Source organism: Artemia sp. Qi Xiang Cuo, chromosome 9 (genome assembly GCF_049724085.1).
Source record: "Artemia sp. Qi Xiang Cuo chromosome 9, ASM4972408v1, whole genome shotgun sequence".
NCBI classification, from domain to species: domain Eukaryota; kingdom Metazoa; phylum Arthropoda; class Branchiopoda; order Anostraca; family Artemiidae; genus Artemia; species Artemia sp. Qi Xiang Cuo.
In genome coordinates this window covers 32020219-32048203 of record NC_142802.1, presented here as the reverse complement: position 1 = coordinate 32048203, position 27985 = coordinate 32020219, and the positions used below count along the sequence as shown (strand labels likewise).

Genomic DNA, 27985 nt, shown 5'->3' with positions numbered 1-27985 from the left:
ACACTATGTGCATTTTGGCTGTAAAAAGAGCGTATCTTGGGAATCGATCTGTCTGTCAGAGTTTGAACTTTCTGAGAAAGCTTAAAGAGGATGATCAATGACCAAAAGGCAATATGTGCATACTAATACTAATAATACTACAACTGTAACATTTACTAGTTCAACTACTACTATTACTATTGCTCCAACAACTACTTCTATCGCAACTACTTGTAAGGTTAAGAGGATTGAGATGAAAATTTAATAATACACAGGTTATCAAAAGAACAAACCGACAATGTCATAGTAATGGCTAATTCTAGGTAAGTTGAGCAGTAATACTGCTTCTGTGACTGCTATTACAACTATACCTAAGGGTATGAAGGTGAAATTTTCAGAGAATATTTCTGTTGTGCGGATGACAACATGCCATCTGTATGCAGGTTGTCAAAAGGGCATATCAGCAATATCTTAGGAAGAGTTTTGTGTGTGAAATTAAAACTTACAAGTCTTGTTGTGGGGGATGTTGAACTAACTAAAAGACAATATTTGCATCATAATACTACTTCTACACCTACTACTACTCCTGCTGCTACTATATTTATTATTGCTACTACTACTACTGCTACGAAATCTAAGACTACTGCTAATAAATCTAATCCCACTGCCACTGCTACTGCTATAACTGCTGTTGCTACTACTATTGGTAATATACCTAAGGGTATTAAGGCGAAAATTTTGGGCAAAATTGTAACTGTATTGCAATAAATCGAAATACACTATGCCGACATAGGTTGTCAAGAGGAATTATCAGCAATGCTTCAGGACCAGTTGATGGTATTAAGTTAATGATTTCATCGTGTGTTGAAGGGGATGTTGAAAAGGGGTGCTATGGGCATACTGCTACTAATGCAACTACTGCTAATACAACTGTTGTTACTACACAAGCTAAAGGTATTAAGGTGAAGCTTTCAAGGATTGTTTAGGCAGATGCCGAACTAAATCAAATGTCAAAACGAAGTATGATCATTTATATTGTCAATAGGGTGACAAAACAATATCACAATAACGGATTACATTATTAAGTTAGACCTTTCAGGGCAAGTTGTGCCGGATTTTGAACAAACCAGCAGACATTATATGTATATTTTTGATACTACACCTACGGTTGCTGTAAATAATGACACTAAGGGTATTAAGTTGAAACACTTAGGGGCGTTTCAGTTAAATGAAAAAACTATACACATGCAAGTATTAAAGGGCATATAAGCAACATCATAGGCAGCGCTGCTCTATCATAGCTAGTAATAGCATCAAAATGTTAAAGGAGCTAATTTGATTGGAAATTCAAAGTTCTAATACCCTTTTTAAGAGTCAAAAGTGATTGGAGGGCAATCAACCCTCTACTTTAGCACTTTTAAACACTTTCAATTAAAATTTAAGATAGCCATTTCAGTAGAAAGGCCTCAGGAGGTCCGAACAGCACACCAAATATGGGCATAGAGTCCCTAGGGAGAACACGTGGTTAATGGGGTCAATGACCTAAAGTCAGTCATTAATAAAATTGTTTCCGGGCAAAGTTTAATAATGTCTGACAGGTACTGTCAATCATTAATCAAATTGTTTCCAGGCGAAGTTTAATAATGTCTGACAGGTGATGTCAAGATTGATTGATATGTCACGAAAAGGGAATTAATTTGGTGTTTCTAAGGGGAATTATTGATTCAAGAAAGGGGAATTAATTTGTTGTTTCTAAGGGGAATTATTGATTCAAGAAAGGGGAATTAATTTGTTGTTTCTAAGGGGAATTATTGATTCACGAAAGGGGAATTAATTGTTGTTTCTAAGGGGAATTATTGATTCAAGAAAGGGAAATTAATTTAATGTTTCTAAGGGGAAGGTGGGGAAGAGGTATATTGATTGCGTAATCGAAGGGAGAGAATTCCCGAGAAATTGATTACATAATCGGTAGAACCCTATAAGGAGCTCGTGACGGGAATCCATTTATGGGCATAGAATGACGTAATCAACTAGGACAAATGGATTTCTGAGAAATTGATTACATAATCGGTAGAACCCTATCAGAAGGTCATGACGGGAATCCATTTATGGGCATAGAATGACATAATCAACTAGGACAAATGGATTTCTGAGAAATTGATTACATAATCGTTAGAACCCTATCAGAAGGTCATGACGGGAATTCATTTATGGGCATAGAATGACGTAATCGACTAAGACAATTGAATTTCTGAGAAATTGATTAAATAATCGGTAGAACCCTATCAGGAGGTCCTGACGGGAATCCATTTATGGGCATAGAATGACGTAATAAACTAGAAAAAATGGATTTCTGAGAAATTGATTACATAATCGGTAGAACCCTATCAAATGGTCATGACGGGAATTCATTTATGGGCATAGAATGACGTAATCGACTAAGACAAGCAAGTTACTTTCTTAATGTCCCTCCAAAACTCATTTTCCAACCTGAATTACTTATTTTTTTCAACCACAACTATACTTTATAGCTATTTGGATAACTCAACACCAAGAAAAAAAAATAAAAGACACTAAAAGAGAAATATACAATATAAATTGCCCTCATAAACACATTTTCCGACTTGAATTACTTATCTTTTTAACACACAACTATACTTTACAGCTTTTTGGATACCTCAACACCAAGAAATACTTTTCAAATACAATTTCAGAGCCTTTTCAACACAAATTCCAACTTGAAGTACTTATCTTTTTCACTCACAACTATACTTTACAGCTTTTTGGATACCTCAACACCAAGAAATACCTTTCAAAGACCATTTCAGAGCAAGTTACTTTCTTAACGTTCCTCCTAAACCAATTTTCCAACTTGAATTACTTATCTTTTTAACCCACAACTATACTTTACAGCTTTTTGGATACCTCAACACCAAGAAATACTTTTCAAAGACCATTTCAGAGCAAGTTACTTTATAAATGTCCCTCTTAAACCCATTTTACAACTAGAAGTACTTATCTTTTTCACTCACAACTATACTTTACAGCTTTTTGGATACCTCAACATCAAGAAATACCTTTCAAAGACCATTTCAGAGCAAGTTACTTTCTTAATGTCCCTCCTAAACCCATTTTGCAACTTGAAGTACTTATATTTTTCACCCACAACTATACTTTACAGCTTTTTGAGTGTCCCAAAAAGTTACCAAGAAATACTTTTCAAAGACCATTTCAGAGCAAGTTACTTTTTTAATGTTCCTCCTAAACCCATTTTGCAACTTGAAGTACTTATCTTGTTCACCCGCAACTATACTTTACAGCTTTTGGATACCACAACACCAAGAAATACTTTTCAAAGACCATTTCAGAGCAAGTTACTTTCTTAATGTCCCTCCTAAACCCATTTTCCAACTTGAAGTACTTATCTTTTTCACCACAACTATACTTTACAGCTTTTTGGTTACCTCAACACCAAGAAATACCTTTCAAAGACCATTTCAGAGCAATTTAATTTCTTAATGACCCTCCTAAACCCATTTTCCAACTTGAAGTACTCATCTTTTTCACACACAACTATACTGTACAGCTTTATGGATACCTCAACACCAAGAAATACATTTCAAAGACCATTTCAGAGCAAGTTAGTTTCTTAATATGCCTCCTAAACCCATTTTGCAACTTGAAGTACTTATCTTTTTCACCCACAACTATACTTTACAGCTTTTTGGATACCTCAACACCAAGAGATACCTTTCAAAAGGCATTTCAGAGCAAGTTACTTTCTGAATGTCCCTCTTAAACCCATTTTCCAACTTGAAGTACTTATCTTTTTCATCCACAACTACACTTTACAACTTTTTGGATACCTCAACACCAAGAAATACCTTTCAAAGACCATTTCAGAGCAAGCTACTTTCTTAATGTCCATCCTAAACCCATTTTGCAACTTGAAGTACTTATCTTTTTCACCCACAACTATACTTTACAGCTTTTTGAGTGTCCCAACACCAAGAAATACTTTTCAAAGACCATTTCAGAGCAAGTTAATTTCTTAATGTTCCTCCTAAACCCATTTTCCAACTTGAAGTACTTATCTTTTTCACCCACAACTATACTTTACAGCTTTTTGGATACCTCAATACCAAGAACTACCTTTCAAAGACCATTTCAGAACAAGTTACTTTCTTAATGTCCCTCCGAAACCCATTTTCCAACTTGAAGTACTTATCTTTTTCACCCACAACTATACTTTACAGCTTTTTGGATACCTCAACACAAAGATATACATTTCAATTGCCATCTCATAGCAATTTATTTTCTTTATGTTCTTACTACACCCATTTTCAGACTTGGAGTACTTATTTACCCCCCACAACTATACATTACAGCATTGTGGATACCTCAACACAACGAAGAACTTTTCAACTGCTATTTCAGAGCAAGTTACTTTCTTAATGTTTCTCCTAAACCCATTTTCCAACTTGAAGTGCTTATCTTTCTCACCCACAACTATACTTTACAGCTTTTTGAATGCTCCAACACCAAGTAATACTTTTCAAAGGCATTTCAGAACAAGTTCTTTTCTTAATATGCTTCTTAAACCAATTTTAAAAATTCTAAATTTTTCCATAATAGATAGAAAAAGCTATATCATAGCTGTGAATATTTTCTCGAAAGATAAGCAGTTCTATTTAAATTTTAAATTTTCTCAATGAAGTGAAGAAAAGTTCAAGTTCTCTTCTGAATTTTCTCAATGAAAAAGAAATTAGTTTTTATTCAATTCTATTTTTCCAAATAATATAAAAATTTTCAACTTTAGTTCAGATTTTTCTCAAAGGGATGAAAAATTTAAAATACTGTTCCAAATTTTCTCAACGAAGGGAAGAAAAGTTCAAGTTCTCTTCTGAACTTTACCAAAGAACACTCTTCAATTCTAATTTCTCCAGAGAAAACAAAATCTTCCACTTCAGTTCTTTATTTCACAAAAACATAAAGAAATTTAAAGTTCAATTCTAATTTTTCGGTGGAAGATATAAAAATTAATACCATAATTGTGATTATTTTACCGGAAAATTAAAAGTTCTAGTTCAATTTAAAATTTTCTCAACGAAGTCAAGGAAAGTTCAAGTTCTCTTCTGAATTTTCTCAATGAAAAAGGAATTAGTCATTGATCATTTCTATTTTTCCAAATAATATAAAAGTTTTCCACTTCAGTTCAGATCTGTCTCGAAGAGAAGAAAAATTTAAAATACTGTTCCAAATTTTTCACAGAAGATAAAAAAGTTCAAGTTCTCGTCGGAATTTTACCAAAGAACACAATTCAATTCTAATTTCTCCAGAGAAAACAAAAATCTTCCACTTCAGTTCTTTATTTCACAAAGACATAAAGAAATTTAAACTTCAATTCTAAAATTTTTTGTGGACGATAAAAAAAGGAATACCATACTTGTGAATATTTTCACGGAAGATAAAAAGTTCTAGTTCAATTTAAAATTTTCTCAACGAAGTGAAGGAAAGTTCAAGTTCTCTTCTGAACTTTACCAAAGAACACACTTCATTTCAAATGTCTTCAGATAAATTAAAAATCTTACACTTCAGCTATTTATTTCACAAAGACATAGATAAATTTAAAGTTCAATTCTAATTTTTTGATGGTAGATAGAAAAAGTAATGTCATACTTTTGAATATTTTCATGGAAGATAAAAAGTTCTAGTTCAATTAAAATTTTCTCGACGAAGTGAAGAAGAGTTCAAGTTCTCCTCTGAACTTTACCAAAGAACACACTTCAATTCTAATTTCTACAGAGAAAACCAAATCTTCCACTTCAGTTCTTTATTTCACAAAGACATAAATAAACTTAGATTTCAATTCTAAATTTTTCGGTGGGAGATAGAAAAATTAATACCATACTTGTGATTATTTTCACGGAAGATAAAATTTTTAGTTCAATTTAAAATTTTCTCAATGAAATGAAGAAAAGTTCATGTTCTCTACTGAATTTTACCAAAGAACACAATTCAATTCTAATTTCTACAGAGAAAATAAAAATCTTCCACTTAAGTTCTTTATTTCACAAAGACATAAAGAAATTTAAAGTTCAATTCTAAATTTGTCGGTGGAAGATAGAAAAAGTAATACCATACTTGTGAATATTTTACCGGAAGATAAAAAGTTCTAGTTCAATTTAAAATTATCTCAACGAAGTGAAGAAAAGTTCAAGCTCTCTTCTGAATTTCACTAAAGAACACAATTCATTTCTAATTTCACCAGAGAAAATAAAAATCTTCCACTTCAGTTCTTTATTTCACAAAAGACATAAAGAAATTTAAAGTTCAATTCTAAATTTTTCGGTGGAAGATAGAAAAAGTAATACCATACTTGTGAATATTTTTCCGGAAGATAAAAAGTTCTAGTTAAATTTAAAATTTTTCAAAGAAGTGAAGAAAAGTTTAAGTTCTCTTCTGAACTTTACCAAAGAATACACCTCAATTCTAATTTCTCCAGAGAAAATAAAAATCTTCCACTTCAGTTTTAAGTTCCCCAAAGAAATAAAGAAATTTAAAGTTCTATTCTAAATTTTTAGATGGAAGATAGAAAAAGTAATACTTTGACTGTGATTGTTTTCCATGAAGATCAAAAGTTTCACTTTATTTATAATTTTTCTTAAATTCAGTTCTGATTTTTCTCAAAGAGATGAAAAATTTAAAGTTCTGTTCCATATTTTTCATAGAAGATAGAAAAAGGTATACATTGATTGTGAATATTCAATATGAAGATAAGGAACTCCACTTTAATTCTGAGTTTTCTCGAAGAAGTGCAAATTGTTCAAGTTCTCTTCTGAATTTTCTTAAAGAAGAGCAATAAGTTAACTCAATTCTGAATTTTACAAATGAAAAGGAAAGAACCCTTCCACTTCAGTTCTTTATTTCACAAAAACATAAAAAATTTAAAGTCCAGTTCTAAATTTTTTTGTTGAAGATAGAAAAAGTTATACTATGATTGTGATTATTTTCCAGTGAAGATAAAAAGTTTCACTTTAATTCTAATTTCCTTAAGTTCACTTCCGATTTTTTTCAAAGAGATGAAAAATTTAAAGTTCTGTTCCAAATTTTTCATAGAAGATAGAAAAAGTTATACATTGATTTTAATATTCGACATGAGGATATGGAGCATCACTTTAATTCTGAGTTTTCTCGAAGAAGTGCAAAATGTTCAAGTTCTCTTCTGAATTTTCTTAAAGAAGTGAAAAAAGTTAGCTCAATTCTGAATTTTACCAATGAAAATGAAAAAAGCTTCCACTTCAATTCTTAATTTCTCAAAGAAATAAAAAATTCAAAGTTCTCTTCTAATTTTTCCAAGAAAATAAAAAGGCTCCACTTCAGTTCTGGTTTTTTCTCAAAGAGATGAAAAATTTAAAGTTCTATTCTAATTTTAAATTAAATTTTAGCTCCTTTGTCTTATGGATTTACCCATCAAATTTTTAAATTAGAAAATGAGTGACTCGTTCTATTATTAAAGACAATCGTTCAAACTCGTTCATCTAACCTCCAAAACAATCGGTTAGGTTAGGTATAAATAAATATTAATAAATAAATAGAAACATTTCTACATGTTTAAGTTAGGTTAGGTTAGGTTAACTTATCATGAGTGCTCATGATAAGTTAACCTAACCTTTTCTGGCGAGTATGGTTAGGTTAGGTTAGGCTAGATTAAGTTAGGTTAGATTAGGTTAGGTTAGGTTAGGTTAGCCTACGTACGCTTCACTTAGGTTAGCTTAGGTTAGGTGAGAGACAGGCAAAAAGTTAGGTGTATGATTAGGTTAGGTTAGGTTAGATTAAGTTAGGTTAGGTTAAGTTAGGTTAGGATAGGTTAGTCTACGTAAGCGCGCGTACGTAGGCTAAATTAGAATTGAAGTGTGTTCTTTGGTAAAGTTCAGAAGAGAACTTGAATTTTCTTCACTTCGTTGAGAAAATTTAAAATTGAACTAGAACTTTTTATCTTCCATGAAAATATTCACAAGTATGGTATTACTTTTTCCATCTTCCACCGAAAAATTAGAATTGAACTTTAATTTTCTTTATGTCTTTGTGAAATAAAGAACTGAAGTGGAATATTTTTTTTTTCTCTGGAGAAATTAGAATTGAAGTGTGTTCTATGGTAAAGTTCAGAAGAGAACTTGAGCTTTTCTTCGGTTCGTTGATAAAATTTGGAACAGTATTTTAGATTTTTCATCTCTTCGAGACAGATCTGAACTAAAGTGGAAAATGTTTATATTATTTGGAAAAATTGAAATGATCAATGACTAATTTCTTTTTCATTGAGAAAATTCAGAAGAGAACTTGAACTTTCCTTGACTTCGTTGAGATAATTTTAAATTGAACTAGAACTTTTTATCTTCCATGAAAATATTCACAAGTATGGTATTACTTTTTCTATCTTCCACCGAAAACTTAGAATTGAACTTTAAATTTCTTTATGTCTTTGTGAAATAAAGAACTGAAGTGGAAGATTTTTGTTTTCTCTGGAGAAATTAGAATTGAAGTGTGTTCTTTGGTAAAGTTCAGAAGAGAACTTGAACTATTTTTCACTTCGTTGAGAAAATTTAAATTGAACTAGGACTTTTTATCTTCCGTGAAAATATTCACAAGTATGGTATTACTTTTTCCATCTTCCACCGAAAAATTAGAATTGAACTTTAAATTTCTTTATGTCTTTGTGAAATAAAGAACTGAAGTGGAAGATTTTTGTTTTCTCTGGAGAAATTAGAATTGAAGTGTGTTCTTTGGTAAAGTTCAGAAGAGAACTTGAACTTTTCTTCACTTCGTTTAGAAAATTTGGAGCATTATTTAAAATTTTTCATTCCTTTGAGAAAAATCTGAACTAAAGTGGAAAATTTTTATATTATTTGGAAAAATAGAATTGAATAAAAACTAATTTATTTTTCATTGAGAAAATTCAGAAGAGAACTTGAACTTTTCTTCACTTCATTGAGAAAATTTAAAATTGAAATAGAACTGCTTATCTTTCGAGAAAATATTAACAGCTATGATATAGCTTTTTCTATCTACTATGGAAAAATTTAGAATTTGTAAAATTGGCTTAAGAAGCATATTAAGAAAAGAACTTGTTCTGAAATGCCTTTGAAAAGTATTGCTTGGTGTTTGAGCGTTCAAAAAGCTGTAAAGTATAGTTGTGGGCGAAAAAGATAAGTACTTCAAGTTGGAAAATGGGTTTAGGAGGGACATTAAGAAAGTAACTTGCTCTGAAATGGTCTTTGAAAAGTATTTCTGGGCGTTGAGGTTTCGAAAAATCTGTATAATATAATTGTGGGGTAATTATATGAGGTCTGACAGCATGAAATAGGATTTCGGAGTGAAAAGTGGAAATTAACTTTCTTTTTAAATTTATTTGAAATTTCTTTATAGGTGTTGAGGTATACAAAAAGATGTAAAGTATATTTGTGTTTGAAAAAGATACGTACTTCAAGTTGGAAAATGGGTTTAGGAGGGACATTAAGAAAGTAACTTGCTCTGAAATGGTCTTTGAACGGTATTTCTTGGTGTTGAGCTATCCAAAAAGCTGTAAAGTATAGTTGTGGGTGAAAAAGATAAGTACTTCAAGTTGTAAAATGGGCTTAGGAGGGACATTAAGAAAGTAACTTGCTGTGAAATGGTCTTTGAAAGATATTTCTTGGTGTTGAGGGATCTAAAAAGCTGTAAAGTATGGTTGAGGATAAACAAGATAAGTACTTTAAGTCGGAAAACGGGTTTAGGAGGAACATAAAGAAAATGAGTTGATTCGAAATGGTCTTTAAAAAGCATTTCTTGGTTTTGTGACATCCAAAAAGATGTAAATTATAGTTGTGGGTGAAAAATATAAGTACTTCAAGTTGGAAAATGGGTTTAGGATGCACATTAAGAAATTAACTTGCTCTGAAATGGTATTTGAAAGGTATTTCTTGGTGTTGAGGTATCCAAAAAGCTGTAAAGTATAGTTGTGGATGAAAAAGATAAGTACTTCAAGTTGGAAAATGGGTTTAAGAGGGACATTAAGAAAGTAACTTGCTCTGAAATGCCTTTTGAAAGGTATTTCTTGGTGTTGAGGCATCCAAAAAGCTGTAAAGTATAGTTGTGGGTGAAAAAGATAAGTACTTCAAGTTGCAAAATGGGTTTAGGAGGGACATTAAGAAAGTAATTTGCTCTGAAAAGGTCTTTGAAAAATATTTCTTGGTGTTGAGGTAACCAAAAAGCTGTAAACTAGAGTTGTGACTGAAAAAGATAAGTACTTCAAGTTGGAAAATGGGTTTAGGAGGGACATTAAGAAAGTAACTTGCTCTGAAATGGTCTTTGAAAAGTATTTCTTGGTTTTGGGACACTCAAAAGCTGTAAAGTATAGTTGTGGGTGAAAAAGATAAGTACTTTAAGTTGCAAAATGGATTTAGGAGGGACATTAAGAAAGTAACTTGCTCTGAAAAGGTCTTTGAAAATTATTTCTTGTTTATGATGTATCCAATAATCTGTCAGGTGTTGTTTTGAGTTAAAAAGATAAGTAATTCGAGTTGGAAAATGTGTTTAGGAGTGTCCTTCAGACTGTAACTTGATCTGACATTGTCTTTTAAAAATATTTCTTGGTGTCGAGGTATCCAAAAAGATGTACATTATAGTTGAGGATGAAAGAGAAATCTACCTCATGTTTGATATATAGTTTAGAATGGCCATAAGGATCTGAACGGGCTACGGAATATTAATTGAATAGTATATCTTGGTGTTGAGCCATCCCAAAAGCGGAAAACTATTTTGTTGTATAACAGAGATAATTCCTTCAATTTGGAAAATGGGTTTAGGAGGAACATTGAGAATGTAACTTGCTCTGAAATGGTCTTTGAAAAGTATTTCTTGGTGTTGAGGTATCCAAAAAGCTGTAAAGTATAGTTGTTGGTGAAAGAGATAAGTACTTCAAGTTGGAAAATGGATTTATGAGGGACATTAGAAAAGTAACTTGCTTTTCTTAGTCGATTACGTCATTCTATGCCCATTAATGAATTCCCGTTATGACCTTCTGATAGGGTTCTACCGATTATGTAATCAATTTCTCAGAAATCCAATTGTCTTAGTCGATTACGTCATTCTATGCCCATAAATGAATTCCCGTCATGACCTTCTGATAGGGTTCTACCGATTATTTAATCAATTTCTCAGAAATCCTATTGTCCTAGTTGATTACGTCATTCTATGCCCATAAATGGATTCCCGTCATGACCTTCTGCTAGGGTTCTACCGATTATGTAATCAATTTATCAGATATCCATTTTTCCTAGTTGATTACGTCATTCTATGCCCATAAATGGATTCCCGTCACGAGCTCCTTATAGGGTTCTACCGATTATGTAATCAATTTCTCGGGAATTCTCTCCCTTCGATTACGCAATCAATATATCTCTTCCCCACCTTCCCCTTAGAAACATTAAATTAATTCCCCTTTCTTGAATCAATATAAGCCCCTTAGAAACAACAATTAAGTCCCCTTTCTTGAATCAACAAGTCCCATTAGAAACAACAAATGAATTCCCCTTTCGTGAATCCATAATTTCCCTTAGAAACAATAAATTAAGTCCCCTTTTCTGACATATCAATCATCTTTGACTTCACCTGTTAAACGTTACTAAACTTCGCCTGGAAACAATTTGATTAATAATTGACAGTACCTGTCAGACATTATTAAACTTTGCCCGGAAACAATTTGATTAATGGCTGACTTTACGTCATTGACCCCATTAACCACGTGTTCTCCCTAGGGACTCTATGCCCATATTTGGTGTGCTGTTCGGACCTCCTGAGGCCTTTCTACTCATTTCGTTCAACATAGCTGAACGGTCTTGTAACTGTATCTCTAGGGCTATTGCGTAGGTCAATCCCCCATAGCTATGCAATTTGCCCAATATGTTTAAAAACTAAATGTTGCCTTAAGATTAAATAAAAAAGCACTGTGTGTATGCTGATTCGCAATAAGACATATCAGCAATATACCAGGGACGGCTGAGGGTATTATGTTCAAAATTTTTCGGCTACTTCTATTACTGCTCTGCTCTTAAAATTTAACTAAATCAAAAGAGTGTAAGTGTATCCAAACTGTCAAAGAGCATAGATTGATTTTTTTTTTTTGAATGGTATTAAATTAAATTTTTCAGGTCAACTTCAGAAGGTATAAAACTAAATTAAACACCGCTATTTGTGTCCAGATTTTTAAAAGGGTGTATGTTGTTAAAACCTCTTGAAAAGGTTTCTCCAGCATACAAATAGCACGTTAAACTATAAATTCTTAAAGAAAAACAGAAAAAATTAAAGCTATTATTTTCTGTTTAATTTGCACTCTACTGATATTTTATTTTATTTTATTTTATTTTTTTTTTTATTGTTTTCACTTCTATAACTTTAATAAATCCAATATTATTTAACAGTTTAAGGAAGAATTATGTAAATTAAACTGACAATGCACATTCCATTTGTACTTTTTTCTGGTAAAAACAAATTATGACCTATTCTTGAGGAGGTATAGGGGTTTTGAGCCTTATTCACGTTAACTTCGGTTTGTTTTGGGTGTGAATTGGTTATTTACTGTAATTTTTATTCGTTTTTGATTCTGTTTATTCGTCTATGCTGATGTGTGGCAGTTTTACGCTTGGTAGAGTATTTGATTTTATTTTTGCTCATTTTTTGTTTAATGGAGTTCTTTAGTTTTCTTTGAAAAACTTATTTTGTGGAAAGTCTTTTTAGTTAATCCAATAAAAAAATCCTTATATGTTAACAATGGGCAACTTTCAGAGTTTACATCCCTTACCCGGGGTGCTATGGGGTGTTAGGACCACCCTGGAGGCATAGTTATTAAACTTTGTACTATTTTGAACAACATGGTTATCTCAAAATTTTGATCGGATATATTTGGACAAAAATGGCGTTGGAGGGAGGCTGGTTGCTCTCAGATCATTTTTTTCCTCTTAAGAAGGGCACTAGAGCTTTCAATCTCCAATCGAATGAGCTCCCTTCGAAGTTTACACGATCACACCTTTCATACGAAGTGGCTCTAAAAAAAAAAGAATAATAATACATTGAAGGCCTTATTATGGCTCTTTGTTATAGACTTTGAAAAAGTCTACCGTTTTTCTATGTACACAGTTTATTTCTCGAAAAATACACATCAAACGAAAAAAAAACAATAGAGCATTATGGACTATAATAAGGTGATTTATCTTATTCAAGAATTGACAATATCATCGAATCAATGGCTCACAAGTGTTGATTCTAACGTAAATTAGGGATATAACCCTGTCAAAGTGAAAAGAACACGTAAACACAAAAAATAGTACAAAGTTTATTTAACATTCTCTATCCAACATGCAAAAATTGTATCCTAAGATGCATTGGACAAGACGTTCCGTTATAAAACATTAAATGTTTAATAAATATTACATTATACAGGACGGACCATATGGATGTAAAGTAATACATAATACAATTACAGCTTTACACCGACGAATATTAATGGTTATAAGAAGAAAATTCAAGGATCTTATATCAAATAAGGATAATCTAACTAGAGCGTAGAAAAATATGTAACTGCGACAAGAAGTTAAAATAGGAGTAAAAGTGTACAAAAAAATAAAAACCGAAACTCTTGAATAGCACATGTATCAAAAGGTTATAATTATTATAAGAATAAAGTAATATCAACAACTCGTGAAGTGTTCAGGTGCTGTTCAATCTCAACAATAATGAGTCCACATGAATCCTAGCTACAGGAAATATGTTTTTTTTTTCGGACGTTATTAGCCTACGATGTTTCCAACGACGTTCCAATTTTTGTGAGGGCAATACAGAATGGCTTGTATCTTGTCATAAAATTATTTTCCACGAAAAATACTTCGCTTCCTTATCTTATTTGATTTTTGTTACCGGTATTAATTTAAGAGTAAATTGACTCCTTTGTATAATTTTCTTATCAAAGCTGATAAGGAAGTATCATTAGTTAACTTTTCAACACATTGTATTGCTCTTAATCCAATTTTCCAGCAAAGCTTCAGATTTCTCAAGCCAGAAAATGTTGTTTCGAATCGTTTCTAAGCTCTGATCCAGTAATCTGTGTCCGTGACCGATATCTGCTTTTGAGAAGAAGGCTTCAACCTAAAAATAAAATGCAATATATATAAAACATCGAATCAAAATTTTCTAGTTCTACAACAGAGCAGTTTTCAATAAAACAATTAGTGAATCTGGCTTTGAGGAAGACAATCCAGGGATAGTGAGGTTTCGTTTCTTAAAAATTATTTGAAATTGACTTTTCCTTCGAAACCGAAGCTTGTTTTATTTTCAAGTAACATGAATTATCAAAAAATCAATCGATCCATCATAAAATGTAGAAAGGAAATAACGTCGAACTACTTACCTTAAATCATTAATACTTTACAAGCATTAATGCCATCACTCATTAACAGTTACAGGCACTTATTTTGAACTCATTCAAAAATGAACTCATTTAAGAAGAGTATCATAAAAAATTCAGCTGTGACAGTTCAAAAGCCGGTATGTTCCGCACTATAGATTTTACAAGAGAGTGAAAAAATTAAAGATTGCGTTTTGGGTTTTTCAATTCTTACTTCCAGAGAAATTATCTAAAAATAGTCTTAGATACTCGATTGACTGACCGTATATTGAACAATAAGCTGTGCGAGAAATTTGGCTCGATCTCGCTTGCTAGGGCTATAATAAAAGAATGGCTAATATGACTAAGGCTTGCTTCACGAATGTAAAATGACAGTTGCCAAAGATTGTGTGTTTTGGCCATCAGTTTGGGGCAAAAAAAGAAGCTTTGGACAGAATGGGTTTAGAGGAGTGTACGCAAATGTGGTGGCCTCAGGCGACTTGAAGCGGCAATGAGTTGTTAGCCATAGGGGTAGTATTAGCAGTAGCAGCAGTAGTAGCAGTACTAATAATAGGTGAAGTAATAATAGTATTAGTAGTAGTAGTAGTAGTAATAATAATAGTGGTAGTAGTAGTAGCAGTAGTATTAGTAGTAGTAGAAGTAGTAATAATAGTAGTAGTAGTAGTAGTGGCAGTAGTAGCGGTAGTAGCGATAGTAGTAGTAGTAGTAGCAGTAGTAGCAGTAATAGTAGTAGTAGTAGTAGTAGTAGTAACAGTAGTAGTAGTTGTAGACGCAGCCGTAGTCGTAGTCATGGTCGTAGTAGTAGTAGTAGTAGTACATTCTTACTATCGTACAGTTTTTTGCAGAAGAACAACTTTTTGTTTAGACACTCGATATAGAATACAAAAAATTGGCACCAAAAACCTCTGACTCCTCATCATTTCTGTCTTCGGAAAAACTAGATAAAAATCATTTAAAAAAAAAAAAACAGAAACATTCGATTATGTTGACAATTAAATAAGAAACGGCGAAAAGGACTCGAAATTTCGGTCAGACATTTTGTGATTAACAAAAAAACTACAAATACGTTTAAATACGTTTGCCATAAATTGGCTTTTGAATTACCCACCGGAGTAACATTAATGGTTTATTGCTCAGCTTTTTGTGCCCCACCCTCGTCCTCAGACGTTGATGCAGAAAATTAGCTATTGTTTTTGCAGCTTAGCATCTTTAAACTTAATTTTCTCAGTATAACGTCATCTAAAGCAAATACTTCTAATGCACGCTATAGAAATCTTTCAACTTCTCCTTAGAACAGCCTCATAAAATGATGCTTGTAGAAAGGGTGTTTCAAAAATATTAATTAAGATTATTCTTATTACCATGGGGGGATTCATCAAACTGAGTCGAGGCTTAGGTCACAGAGGTCCATTGCCTTTTTATTCTTTTCTGTTAATATTCTTTGGATGAGGAAGACATGAGAAAAATGAACTAATTAAGTTTGAAGCCTTTTTAGAAAATCTGGATATAAGCGATGAGTGATTCTAGATATCTTAGCCAGGTAACAAAATTGTTTCAGCAGTGGCGAGGAGGTAAAACTCAAATTTCTCCAGACCTTAGAGAAATGCTGCTTAAGGTTCGAAAGGAATTCTCCGTAAAGTTCTTGTACACTCAAGCCGGCCAGAGTTTATCAGAAGCAGAAATATATTTAGACATTTAAACCTTGATTCTGTACAAATTGCTTCCACCCACTAAGTTATGACTATGTTTACTTAAAATAGGAATATTTCAACTTACTGCCATTAAATATAAGAGAATCACCAAGATAAAAGTAATAACTATCCAAGTCTACAAGAAAGTGAGGCAGAATATGAGCTTCAGAAAGAACTAAATAAAGATAAACTAGTTGCAAGCAATAATAAATCAGTAGCAATAGACCTGAACAATGGCCAATCCCTATCTACCTAAGATGGTACTTTTGACACATCGAGACATAAATCAATACGGAAAAAAAAATATATTTCAATCGCCCATAACCAAATTGATGATTTATTGCACATTAAAAAAAAAAATTGAATTCAAAAAAAAAAATATAGAACTGCTCACCTCTGAGAGTTCGAGATTGGTTGCCATTCTTGAAGTTGCCGCATTTACAATTGGCCCTATAGAGTGAATTCCACCTTCTACATTAAGAAGTTTGTTCCAGTTCAACTTCACAAAACGCCAAGTTAATAAACTGCCAGGACTGTTCTGTGCCACCGAATCAACAACAGTTCGAACGTCCTGACTCTTAATTTTGTTTTGGTCCAAAGTAAACTCCAAGTACCTAAATTAACACAGTTTATATTTAGGCTTTCATAAAATCAGACATACACAGCGTTTATATCTGTAACAAATCAGTGAGAAGTCAATACAAAAATCAAGGGATCTTAACTCGAACTGTCCTCATTAGCCCTTTCTCAAATTAGATGGGAAACACTAAAAAATTTTAATTTTGCGTTTTCAGTAGTTAGAAAACTTGATATTCAAATTGTGTCTGTTTTTTTTTACTCTTTACAAAAAAAAACCGTTTTTACTATTTTCTTCACCGCCTGTGGAAAGAAGTAAAGACACAGATTTAAATACTCTCAAAATCTAAGCATCCATCATAGATTTCCATCTATGGCCTTTTTCGTCAATGATTGGGTGTATGTTTTGATTTTTCAGTACAAAAAAAAAAGAGAAACGGAATCTAGATTACTGTACAAGGAAACCCACCGAAAATCTTCAGGAGTTTGGGCAAAACTTTCGCGAAATCGATTAATCATGGTCTATACATATAGTGTCTGCACATATAGTGTCCGCAATTTTTTACTTTTTCGATTTTTCTTATGCTCATTTAGAATTGTTTGCAGTGGAAATATTCAAATGACATTTATTCCGATGCCTTCCTGAAACCAAATCCCTAAAGGAATAGATCGATTGATAATATCTGTGTATTTCATACTTTAATAGGGATCTTCACTATGAATTCTTTCTTATGGATCATTATTGACTTATTACGAATGGCACAATTTTTAACTTTTTCCAATTTTTCTTATGTTCATTTAGAACTGTTAGAAGCAGAAATATTCAAGTGATATTCATTCCAAAGCCTTCATAAAACCAAAGCCATACCCGAATCCCTCGATTGACTGTGTATTGTGTATTGTGTCTGTGTATTTAATGCTCTAATAGGGACGTAAACAAATAGTGTTTACTATGAATGGCTTTCTTATGAATCATTATTGATTTTTTAAAGATAAAAAAATAAACATACTAAAGAAGTATCTATTTGTCACTCAACGAGATACGTATTTTCTGAACATCAGTGGAAATATTTGTTCAACTTTCTTTACTTATGACGTAGAGAAACGTTAATGTTTCCTAAATGCTAGTTTACCACTTAGCGACGTATTGGAAAACCACATTTTTGGATCGCCTTATCCAAAGTTCGGATCGTTTTTGTTTGCTTTATCATTATTTTGTTCATATTGCCATAGTCTGAATTGTCCTACTTCATAGCCCTTGTTTAGCTTCCTTCATACGATGAAGTATGGTTCTGATTATATTTTACCAGTCCATTCACAGTCACATTAATATTGTCTCAGTTTCACCTGAATTTTTGTAAAAAAAATTAACAAACAGTTATCAAAAGGAAATATCAATACGATTCTCAAATACTTCTTTCAAGGATTGAACTCTATGTAATATATTAATTCACAAACCTCTGTATAAGCCAAGGATCCATTGCTGACCCTAGTGCCTTCAAAAGTAGCCTTTTTTCACTGGAAATTTTAGACTCTTGAAGCTTTTTCCAAGTAGTATCCCAATCGCTTTTGTCTCCGTAGCGAATCCCTATAAAACATCAAGACGAAGAGTAATACATATATATTTTTTTTTTTTTTTTTAAAGCAAGAACTGTAATAAAAGTGAAATTCTTTTTTACTTTAAGTTAAACGATTAACATAAAGACAAAAAGAGAAGATTACTTTCCAACAGCTACGCGGTTAAACTATGCTTTAATTCCATTGGTTTACGTCTATGCCGTTTTTTTTCTAACCCATTCACATAATTCGTTAAGTGAACATAAAAAAGGGAAACCAAACAACCCCGCCTGTCTAAAATCAGATTGGTTTTCCCGTGTTGCTGTGTAAGATTTTAAGATACTGAAAAGCATAGAAGGTTTTTGAGTCACATGATTGCTTTGAAGTAGTCCCTCTGTCTCTCTATAGTTAATACTTACATTATATAACAGGAAATAACTAACATAGAAAAATAAATATGTCATTATAAGAGTAATGCATAATTTGAAGTTCGTATGCAAGAAATTATGATACTAATTTATTCATAAAATACAGAAAAGGCTGACCATTGGTCCCATTTAAATTGAAGAGTGTGGTTTCTTTAATGGCCGTCCTATAATTTTCAGTTTTACCCTTTGTCTATAAAAATCTATAAATAAGTCTTTTGTTTAATATTGATCTACAAACAGTTATAACTCTCAACCATAACCTATTAACGGAACAAATGAAATATCGACAAAGCCGAAATGTAGATAGGCATTGACGTTGGTTTTTAGCTATTACGTGCAATAAGTTAGTGGTAGAATACTAAATGGAACTGCTTTTGCTATGCAACTTTATTTAGTCCAAGAAACATTCCTGATGATATTCTTTGCGTGTAACTAATGTAATAAATGAGTCACAATGGGTCAGTTTAAAAAAGGGTACCAAAATAAAGTTTTTGTAACTATTTAGTCATCTACAAGCGTTATTGCAGCAAACTTTAGTTCAAATTTTTCAAGATTTCGCAATAAACTCCAGTAGATTCTCTAAGCTGAATTCTGGTAGAGGTACTTGCATGATATACCCCTTACCTAATGTTCATCTAATATGTTTCTCTGACGCTCAATCCTAATGAAATATGCCTAATAATGATAAAAATATAATACTTTAGAAACAAATTTGGGCTCTATATTTGCACATTAGGGAGGGGGGAGTAAATTATAGTGGGTTTGCATTCGTAATGTGTTAGGTACAATTATTCTGCGTGTTATGTAGTAAGAATTGTTTTCTGACTTCACACTGTCCAAATACTTTACCACCCCCCCACACTACCCCCCCCCCTAATGTGCAAATACTATATATTTTCCATCTATTTTGTCACTTCTCTTTGTATTATCTCACGATAATCTGAAAGAAACTAACGAAAATAAATCAGTTTACAGTGCGTCAATGCATGAACAACTTGAGAGGTAAGGGGTTAATCATACAAGTACCCTGGTAGATTCCTTGAAAAATATCTAGAAATAACCAGCAGCAACAACTAGTCCTCTTTATGACTGCTAGAATTTTCGATTTTTGGCAAGAATGAGAAATTGAGTAGAATTGTTTAAATCTCTGTATGAATGTTTTTTTATTCCTATGTAGTTCACATATTTAGTAACATTGTAGTAGTCACGTTAACACCTTGTTTATAGAAAGAACTGCAAGTTTTTATGAAAAGGAAAACCACCGCGCCAAATAAACATGAATACAAAAAATAAGGTTATTCGTGACGAATATTACACTACACTTATTTCTCAGGCTGAAAAGAGAGCCACATGAAAAACATGAGATAAATCAGCATTTTATAGAAATGGTTGCACAGGAGGTGAACAATCGACGACCACGATGTGATAGATATAGATATACATAAAAGCCCCATGGGCCATGGACAATACAAACACAACAAAACGCATAAAACATAAAAATAAGTTCAAACACTTTTGAAAATAACAATAGAATAGAAAACCCTCCCTATGTGTCATCCCCACACTCACAAAATTTCCGAAATTTCTCATATCCAGTTTGCAACTACTTCCTATTTTATTTTCTAAGCACCTTCTATCCATGACATCCTTCCCAAAAATTCCCCTTCTAAGTACCTTCAGTTCTTCACAATAACACATAAAATGTTCTAAATCTTCAGACTCCCCGCACATCGGACAAGAAAATGGACCACTTCGTACCTTAACCCTCCCTTCTTCCCCCCAAGCGGCATAAAATTCCCTCTTACTGATAAGACTCATTTTAAAGTATCAATTTGGAGCCCAAATTTTAGATATATTTCTTCTCCCCAGGCTTTTTTAATGTTTCTATATATTCCGAGGGATTGTGAGTTAACCTTGTCTTCTTGCCAAACCTGGATCCCTTGATCTTGTAGCACTTTTTTCCACAGTTTTTGCAATCATTCCTGTTTCCACCCCTGTTCCAATTCCACCATTCTACCAGCCTGATAGTCTACAATTGTCCTGTATACTGTTAATTTACGCTGGTCAAGAATCTTTTCTTTCATTCCATAGCAGCTCATTGAAAGCAATTTCTAGTAGTCGATATCGTCACATAGCAATAAATATTTCTGCAGTAACCTACCATACGTATTTATCGTTTATTTCTTAAGCTAAAAAGACCCAGGTCACCCTTTATAACAATGCTATTAAACTTTTTATCTAACCCTATTAATTTTTTAAAATAATGTAGTTGTATCCTCTCTATTTCCACCCCCCTTTGGTGTCCCCATATCTTTGCCCAATAATGTATAGCAAGTTATAATCTACTTGCAAAAATACGCTTTTGCAGCTTGATATCCTTTGCTACTATATCCTTTATACGACTCTTTAAAAATATGCCAGTTAAACTTTTGCCTTTACTTGACATTAGAACTATGTTTCTTGTCCACCATTTGAAACAAGTCTACAGCCTAGGTAAGCATACTCTTTCACTACTTTTATAACTCCCCTCCCGTAACTAAAATTTTCTTCAGATGTCTTCGCTCCCCTTGCAAAAACCATTACTGCTGACTTCTCTAGATTTAAAACCAGTCTCTTTTCCTTAAAATACTTTTCTACACTCTCTAATGCATGCTGCAGATCCTCTCTACTATTTGCCAATAAAGCTATATCATTGGCGTCCAAAAGTGCAGGCATTTTTTTATCAAATAATTGCAATTCACTTACTTTCCTTTCCCTTTAATAGCTTTCAGTACCATTAATGTACAACGAAAATAACTTCGGAGACAAAGTACAATCATGTTTTCTTCTTAGCCTGCTAAATATATCCCTCGATGTTTCCTTACAATCCCACACAACACACTTTACTGTCAAATACATTTGCAATAAAATTCGCACAAACTGACGCGGTAATCCTAAATTAATCAAACAATGCATAAGAATTTCCCTATTTACACTATCGAAAGCACCTTTTAAGTCCAAAAACGCCACAAACAACTTATCCTCTTTTTTCCTGGTATATTTCCTAATTAGACTGGTTAAAATAAAGATTTGATCTATAGTACTATAATTTTCGCGAAATCCTGCTTGTATTTCGATAACTATCTGTGATTTTTCTAGCCACTACCCATACTTTTACCCATTTCCATACTTGTATTGGGATTCTGTCTAAACCAGGAGCTGAATTACCCTTCATTTGTTTTCATGGTCTTAACTGGTCTCTCTATAATTTCTTCCTCAAACATGTCCCAAAACATTAAATTTCCATCGGATGTGTAGCTCCTGATTTCTTCTAATTCTTTATTTTCTAAGTAATCCGGCCATCTTTTTGCCTCCTTTGCACCGTTTTCTTCATTTGTATTCCCAGTTGATTCTTTAACAAGCTTCCAAAACTCTTTTGATTCATTCTTTCTAAAGACTAATCTTAGCCTTTCAGATTTTTCAATGTCAAACTTCCTTTATTTTACCTTCATAAGATTCTTGTATTCCTTTCTCTCCCTCTTGTAATTCTGATACAGTTGTTGAAAATCATCTCCTTCTTCATTTAATTTCAATACCTTCTGTGCCTCCCAAAGTTCCTCCCTTTTATTCCTACACTCCTTATCATAGACTGTCCTAAAAGCCTGGTTCCCTCAATTTTTGCATATTTTCTTTCCCGTGCCGTAAACTACCCTACCCAAAATCTCTAGCGCTGAATCAACATTCCCTTCTTGGGCTCATTCTCGACTTCTATGCAGTAAATATTGATTGCTTGGTTCCGTCATTAATTCTTTAAAATTATTTTTATCATTTTCCTCTACTCTTAGTCTTTTATGAAGTCCAACCCCTGGATGAGATCCATTTTTACAACTATGCTCCTTAATTGTTGAGGCTGCTTCCACGACTTCTAAAGTTGCACTGATAGGAAAGTGATCGAACCCTACGGCCATTAATACGCCACAATCTACCACCCTTTCACTCAAAGACAGACTAGTTAAAAGGTAATCAATTATGCTTGGAGAATGCCCCGACAAATAAGTTAACTTCCCCAGATTTTTATCATTTCCAAATCTACTATTTAATGTCATTAAATTTTCATACCCGCAAAATTCTAGCAAATTTTTACCCCAGTTATTTCTACGACGGGCGTGGTCCCTACTTGTCCTCTGTGGGAGAGTTATAACAATATTTTCTAAATTAATAGTGGATATATCATCATGAACAGAAACCAAAACCGGTAAAATTTCTACGCACGTCCCTGTATAAGCATTAAAGGATATTCCAAGGGTGTTTTTTTTAATTAAATGTTTATTAGTCTTGGCCAATTTTTGACACCCTAGTTTTGTATTTTTTTTTTTTTCCACTCCAAGGTAGTCAAAGTTCATCTTCTAACCCATTGCAACTTTATTTTGCACCGTTCAATGTGAGTTAAAAAAGGGTAAATAGAGAACTTCTTAAATAAATTTTGTTTTTTATTCATAGTATGCAAAACTGTGAATGTGTCCCTATGGATGTGTCATGGTCAATAGACAGATATTGAAATAGAGTTTTACTTCTTTTCGTTTATCTTCGCACGAGATGAAACACGGTAATCCTCATACTCAAAGTTAGCTTCAAACCGCTCGTGGGGGGGGGGCTTCGATTCTTTAAGTCACTTTATTGTTCAAAACGATCCTTTACTTAAAGTACAATTTTGCTAGCTGCCCTTGTAAAAAATAATATCGAGCACAAGCCGCCTCCCCCTTGCATAACCAGGCAGGAAATCTTGGGTGAATCCAAAATATGCCCTGTGGCCTCCAGGCATCTATCTACATCCTATAGTAGTTTTCAGCAAGGATTAGAAATAAATCAATAAAAATTATACGAGAATATAAGCAGTTACCTGTCGAGTATACAATTTCTCTAAGGTCTGGAGAAATTGGCGTTTTACCTCCTCGCCACTGCTGAAACAATTTTGTTGCTTGGCTAATAGCAGGAGTCATACCAATTTTTACTGCTGCTGATAATATTTCCTCTTGAAGAAGCCTTCAATAATAGATTTAAATTGTTTAATATATAATAATAAAATTTAAATATAATTACAATTATAATTTAATTTAAATTATAATTTAAGTATAATTTAAATTAAAATATAAATAAAATTTAAATATAATTTAATAAAATTTATATAAAATAATAGAATTTAAATTATTGAAATAAGTTTTAAATTATAGATTAATCTAAAATACAGAAATTAAGTTTTCAAGTTTTCATAAAGCTTGAAAAATATTCTACCATCCATTCTAATTGAGTACTAGTACTTTTTTATTCGTTTTTTCCGCTCAACGATATTGCACAACAGCTCTCAATTGTCTTTCTTGATTCGCTTCTTGTAAGTTTTAATCCTAAGTTCTTCACATTACTTATTTTTTTTAACCTCGTAAAAAAAGCTTAGTAATTTTTAACTTGGAGTTCTTATTCATACTTGCTTCTTATTTATCAAATTCCAAAGTGACGTCAAAATTCAAAGAAAATTTGCAACTCTTGGGAATAAAGTAACCAAGACTAATTTTTATTTTTGAAAACCCAAATTTAGCATGTGCCCACTGGATTATTCTGCCACGCCCTACTTTATTTTAAAAAATACCGTTTTCTAGGGGGTATTTTCACTAAATAACACCTATTCGGTATTTTTACTGAAAAAGTAAAAAATTACAAATTTGTCTCCCTCCATAAATTTGGAAATTTATTTTGCCCCCCCCCCCAATATTCATGAACAAATACTACTGGGACCAAGAATAATACCTTTTTTCAATTAAAATTCATTATTTTAACCACTTATTAGGATTTTTCCACATTCTCTTCAAGTTTAAGATTGCGCGGCAAAGAACAAGCTAAGATAACTATTATTTTTTTCTTCTTCTTTTTCATTGGTTTCCTTTCTTACATTTCATCGTGTCTAATCACTTTAATTTTAGACCCTTTTCTAAACCGTTGAAGGCAATAGTTTTCTTACTTTTCAACATGTTTTGTTCTTAGTTTCCATCCAAGTTCACTGTAGACTGGAGTAATTAATTTCTGAATAAAGCAAACTAAATTTTCTTTAGCTTTTCGAAGTGACAATATTTGTTGTAAGTAGTTGAGATGACGCAGTGCTGTTGCCCATGGAACATGATCTCTCTCCTTCTCCAAATACTTCAACATCAATAATGGAGTAGATATATTTAAAATTCCAACCCTGAAAAACAGAAGGATTTTTAAATATAACAGACCCACCGTGTTAATGAATTTGACAGTGACCTTTCTAGAAGGACCAAAAACTGATGAAACAATTTCAAATTTTAACCTTTTTTGGAAGTTTTATTTTTATATTTTCTATGATTTGAAATTAAAGCAAGAATAAACGATAAATATGGACATAGACATAGTTCCTATAAGCCAATACAATTTTGTTTAAAAGGACTAAAAAATCATAAGGCTCCTGGTGCTGATAGGGTGGTAAATGAGTTTCTTAAATATGGTGGCTCTGAGGTTAGAAATAAGTTACTGAAGATTATGAATATGATTTTTGAAAAAGGGGAAGTACCTAACGATTTTAGGAAAACTTTAATTAAGCCACTTTATAAGAAAGGTGATAAAAGTCAGTGTGGTAATTATCGAGGGATTAGTCTGGTCTCTGTAGGTAGCAAATTACTTGGTAATATGATACTTCTTAGACTTAGAGAGATGCCGTAGACAAGGTTTTAAGAGAAAAACAGCGCGTTTTAAGAATGGTAGAGGATATGTCGACCCAATTTTCTCTCTTAGATTAATAATTGAGAAGTGGCTAAGTTATCGAGCACCTTTAGACCTCAGTACTATAGATTATGAGCAAGCGTTCGATTCTGTTGATAGAAGAGCTTTAGTAAAGGTTTTATCCATGTATGGTATACCAGACAAATACATTAAAGTGATTAGTGCTATGTACGAGGATAACACTGCTGCAGTTAAGGAAATGAGCAGTTAGGAAATGAGGTTAGCAGCTGGTTTTGTATTAAATCAGGAGTTAAGCAGGGTTGTGTTCTATCCCCCTTTATATGGATTATTTTGATGGACTTAGTCTTAAGGAGCACAGGAAAGGCAATGGGAGAACACGGAATCAAATGGGGAAGAAAACGTCTCCTGGACTTAGGTTATACTGATGATTTAAGCATCATAGATGAAAGTATGAGCAAAATGAATGAAGTTTTGGAGTTTTTGCGAGTTCAGGGTGACTAAGTCACTAAGGCTAAGTCACCAAGACTAAGTCACTAAGGCTAGGAATAAGTGAAGATGAAAAGGTGAAGTTGGGTAATGAAAAGATTGATAAGGCGGACAGCTTCACTTACCTTGGTAGTATTATTAGTAAAGATGGTTGGAGCAGTGAAGATGTCAAAAGTATAATGGCCAAGTCTCAAGGTGTTTTTTTAAAGTTAAAAAAAGCTTGGAAGAATTGGTATATTAGTATGAAAACCAAGACCAGAGTACTGGGTGCCGCGTGGAAGAGAAAATAAAAAAATGCATCTAGAACGCGGATACACTATAACACGGATAAAGATTCGTTCGATGTTTTCCAGAGAAATTGCTTAAGGATTGTTCTGGGTACCCGTCTGACTGACCGTATTTAAAACAGTGGGCTATACGAAAAATGTGGTTCAATACCACTCTCAAGGGCTATAATTAAAGAAAGGTTGAGGTGGCTAGGGCACGTTGTGCAGATGAAGGATGACAGATTGCCGAAGATTGTTCTTTTCGGCCAACTGTCTAGGGCTAAACGGAAAGCAGGTCGTCCTCGTCTGGGGTAGGAGGACGTCATAAAGAAAGATTTGAAGGAAATGGGAACTTCATGGGTGGGCGCAAAAGGGAGGCTTTGAATAGATTGGGATGGAGGAGGAGCGTGCATAGCTGCGTTGGCCTTAGATGGTTAGGTGCCGCGGTGAGTTGTTAGTAGTAGTAGTAGTAGTAAACTTAGTACTTAATTATATAAAAGGCACGGGGAGTGCAAACACTAAGCTTGGTGTGATACTGACATTCAAGAAGAAGTAAAAACTAAAATTTAAAATAAAGATACGAAATATTCTGCCATTGAGAATTATAAATTTAATAGAACTCACACACAGGGTTGTCACCTGTAGTAGGCAACTGCTATTTTAGCACTATTTCATCATGTGAAGCACTGTAGTACATGCTATATTGAATGTAACACTTTTTCTCTTATATAACCAAATTGAAAATATAGACATATAAAATGTAATTACATGATGTGTCTTACATCAAAATAATATGTCAGAACATCTTTCATGCATGAAAATAATCTAAATACATTTAAATACGGGATATGCTTGTGAGCGTATATTTTCCCATTTAGTGGTCTGATCAGCTACATTTCTTATGGATACATTTTTATTCCTCTACATAAAAAAAAAGAAAAAAATATCTAAAAACTAATGTAATCACACTTAAACAGACTATGTGCGTGTCGCAGCCTGCACGAGACACGCCAAAAAAATTTGACATTAAAAATTTTTTCTGACTGTAGCACTAAAAATCGCTGTTTAACACTAAAAATCGCACTAGAAATTTAACACTGAAATTGTAAACACTAAAAGTGTAGCAATAACAATCGCAACCTTGCTCACACAAAGAAATCGGTCTTGCGCCAGCGCCCCAAAAAAATCATCCCAATTTTTGTTAAATTTAACTGGAATATTCAGTTTATTGTTCTATCATTATTGTCTTCTTCTCAAAGACACAGACTAAATCAAACATCTGTGAGGTAGTCTATTATTTTCTTTTTAAATCTTATAGAAATATGGAGGCGGAAAAGTTGTTAGTCAGCCTTTTCAGAAGAAAATAAAAGTTACAAGACAAAATAGTTTTCCTAATTTATGCACCATCAAATATGTTCAGCCTATGTGAATACAATAAGGCTTAATTTTCATACTCATGGGAACCTAGGAAGTAATAATTCTGTAAAAAACGTCCTCATCCCACAAAAATTGACAATGATTATCTTACCTATGTGATGAAAAACTCACCCTTCTAAAAAGGGTGTAGAAACCGGCACAGCTGTAACGATGCCCATAAGCTATATTGACAACATAAACAAAAATATTTGTGAAAAAGCGCATCAAGTTCTTTGAAAAATGGTTTTAAGGCAGAATGAAAACTAACACTATAATCAACATGCCTCAAATATACGACTTTTGAAATCCCTGAAATAAAACATAGAGAGAGATGTTTATTTTCCCCAAAATTATTTTATTGTATCTTCGTTTTTTCCCTTGTCATATGACAGGGAATTGATTACGAAAATGAGTCAA

General features: G+C 32.8%; 1 protein-coding gene across 1 annotated transcript in view; it reads right to left on the bottom strand.

Annotated features, from left to right (window-relative positions):
- Positions 1-13335: 13335 nt before the first annotated feature.
- The window catches only part of LOC148948577 (endoplasmic reticulum aminopeptidase 1-like), a 76877-nt gene continuing 62227 nt past the window's right edge, over positions 13336-27985 (bottom strand). Inside the window, exons 13-17 of the mRNA XM_089093994.1 lie at positions 24661-24882; positions 23548-23690; positions 18142-18271; positions 16502-16721; positions 13336-14157 (exon numbers count right to left, since the gene is read on the bottom strand). Of these exons, the coding sequence (XP_088950120.1) occupies positions 14011-14157; positions 16502-16721; positions 18142-18271; positions 23548-23690; positions 24661-24882 (862 nt within the window). The 3' untranslated portion in view covers positions 13336-14010. The remainder of the gene's footprint in view (positions 14158-16501; positions 16722-18141; positions 18272-23547; positions 23691-24660; positions 24883-27985) is intronic.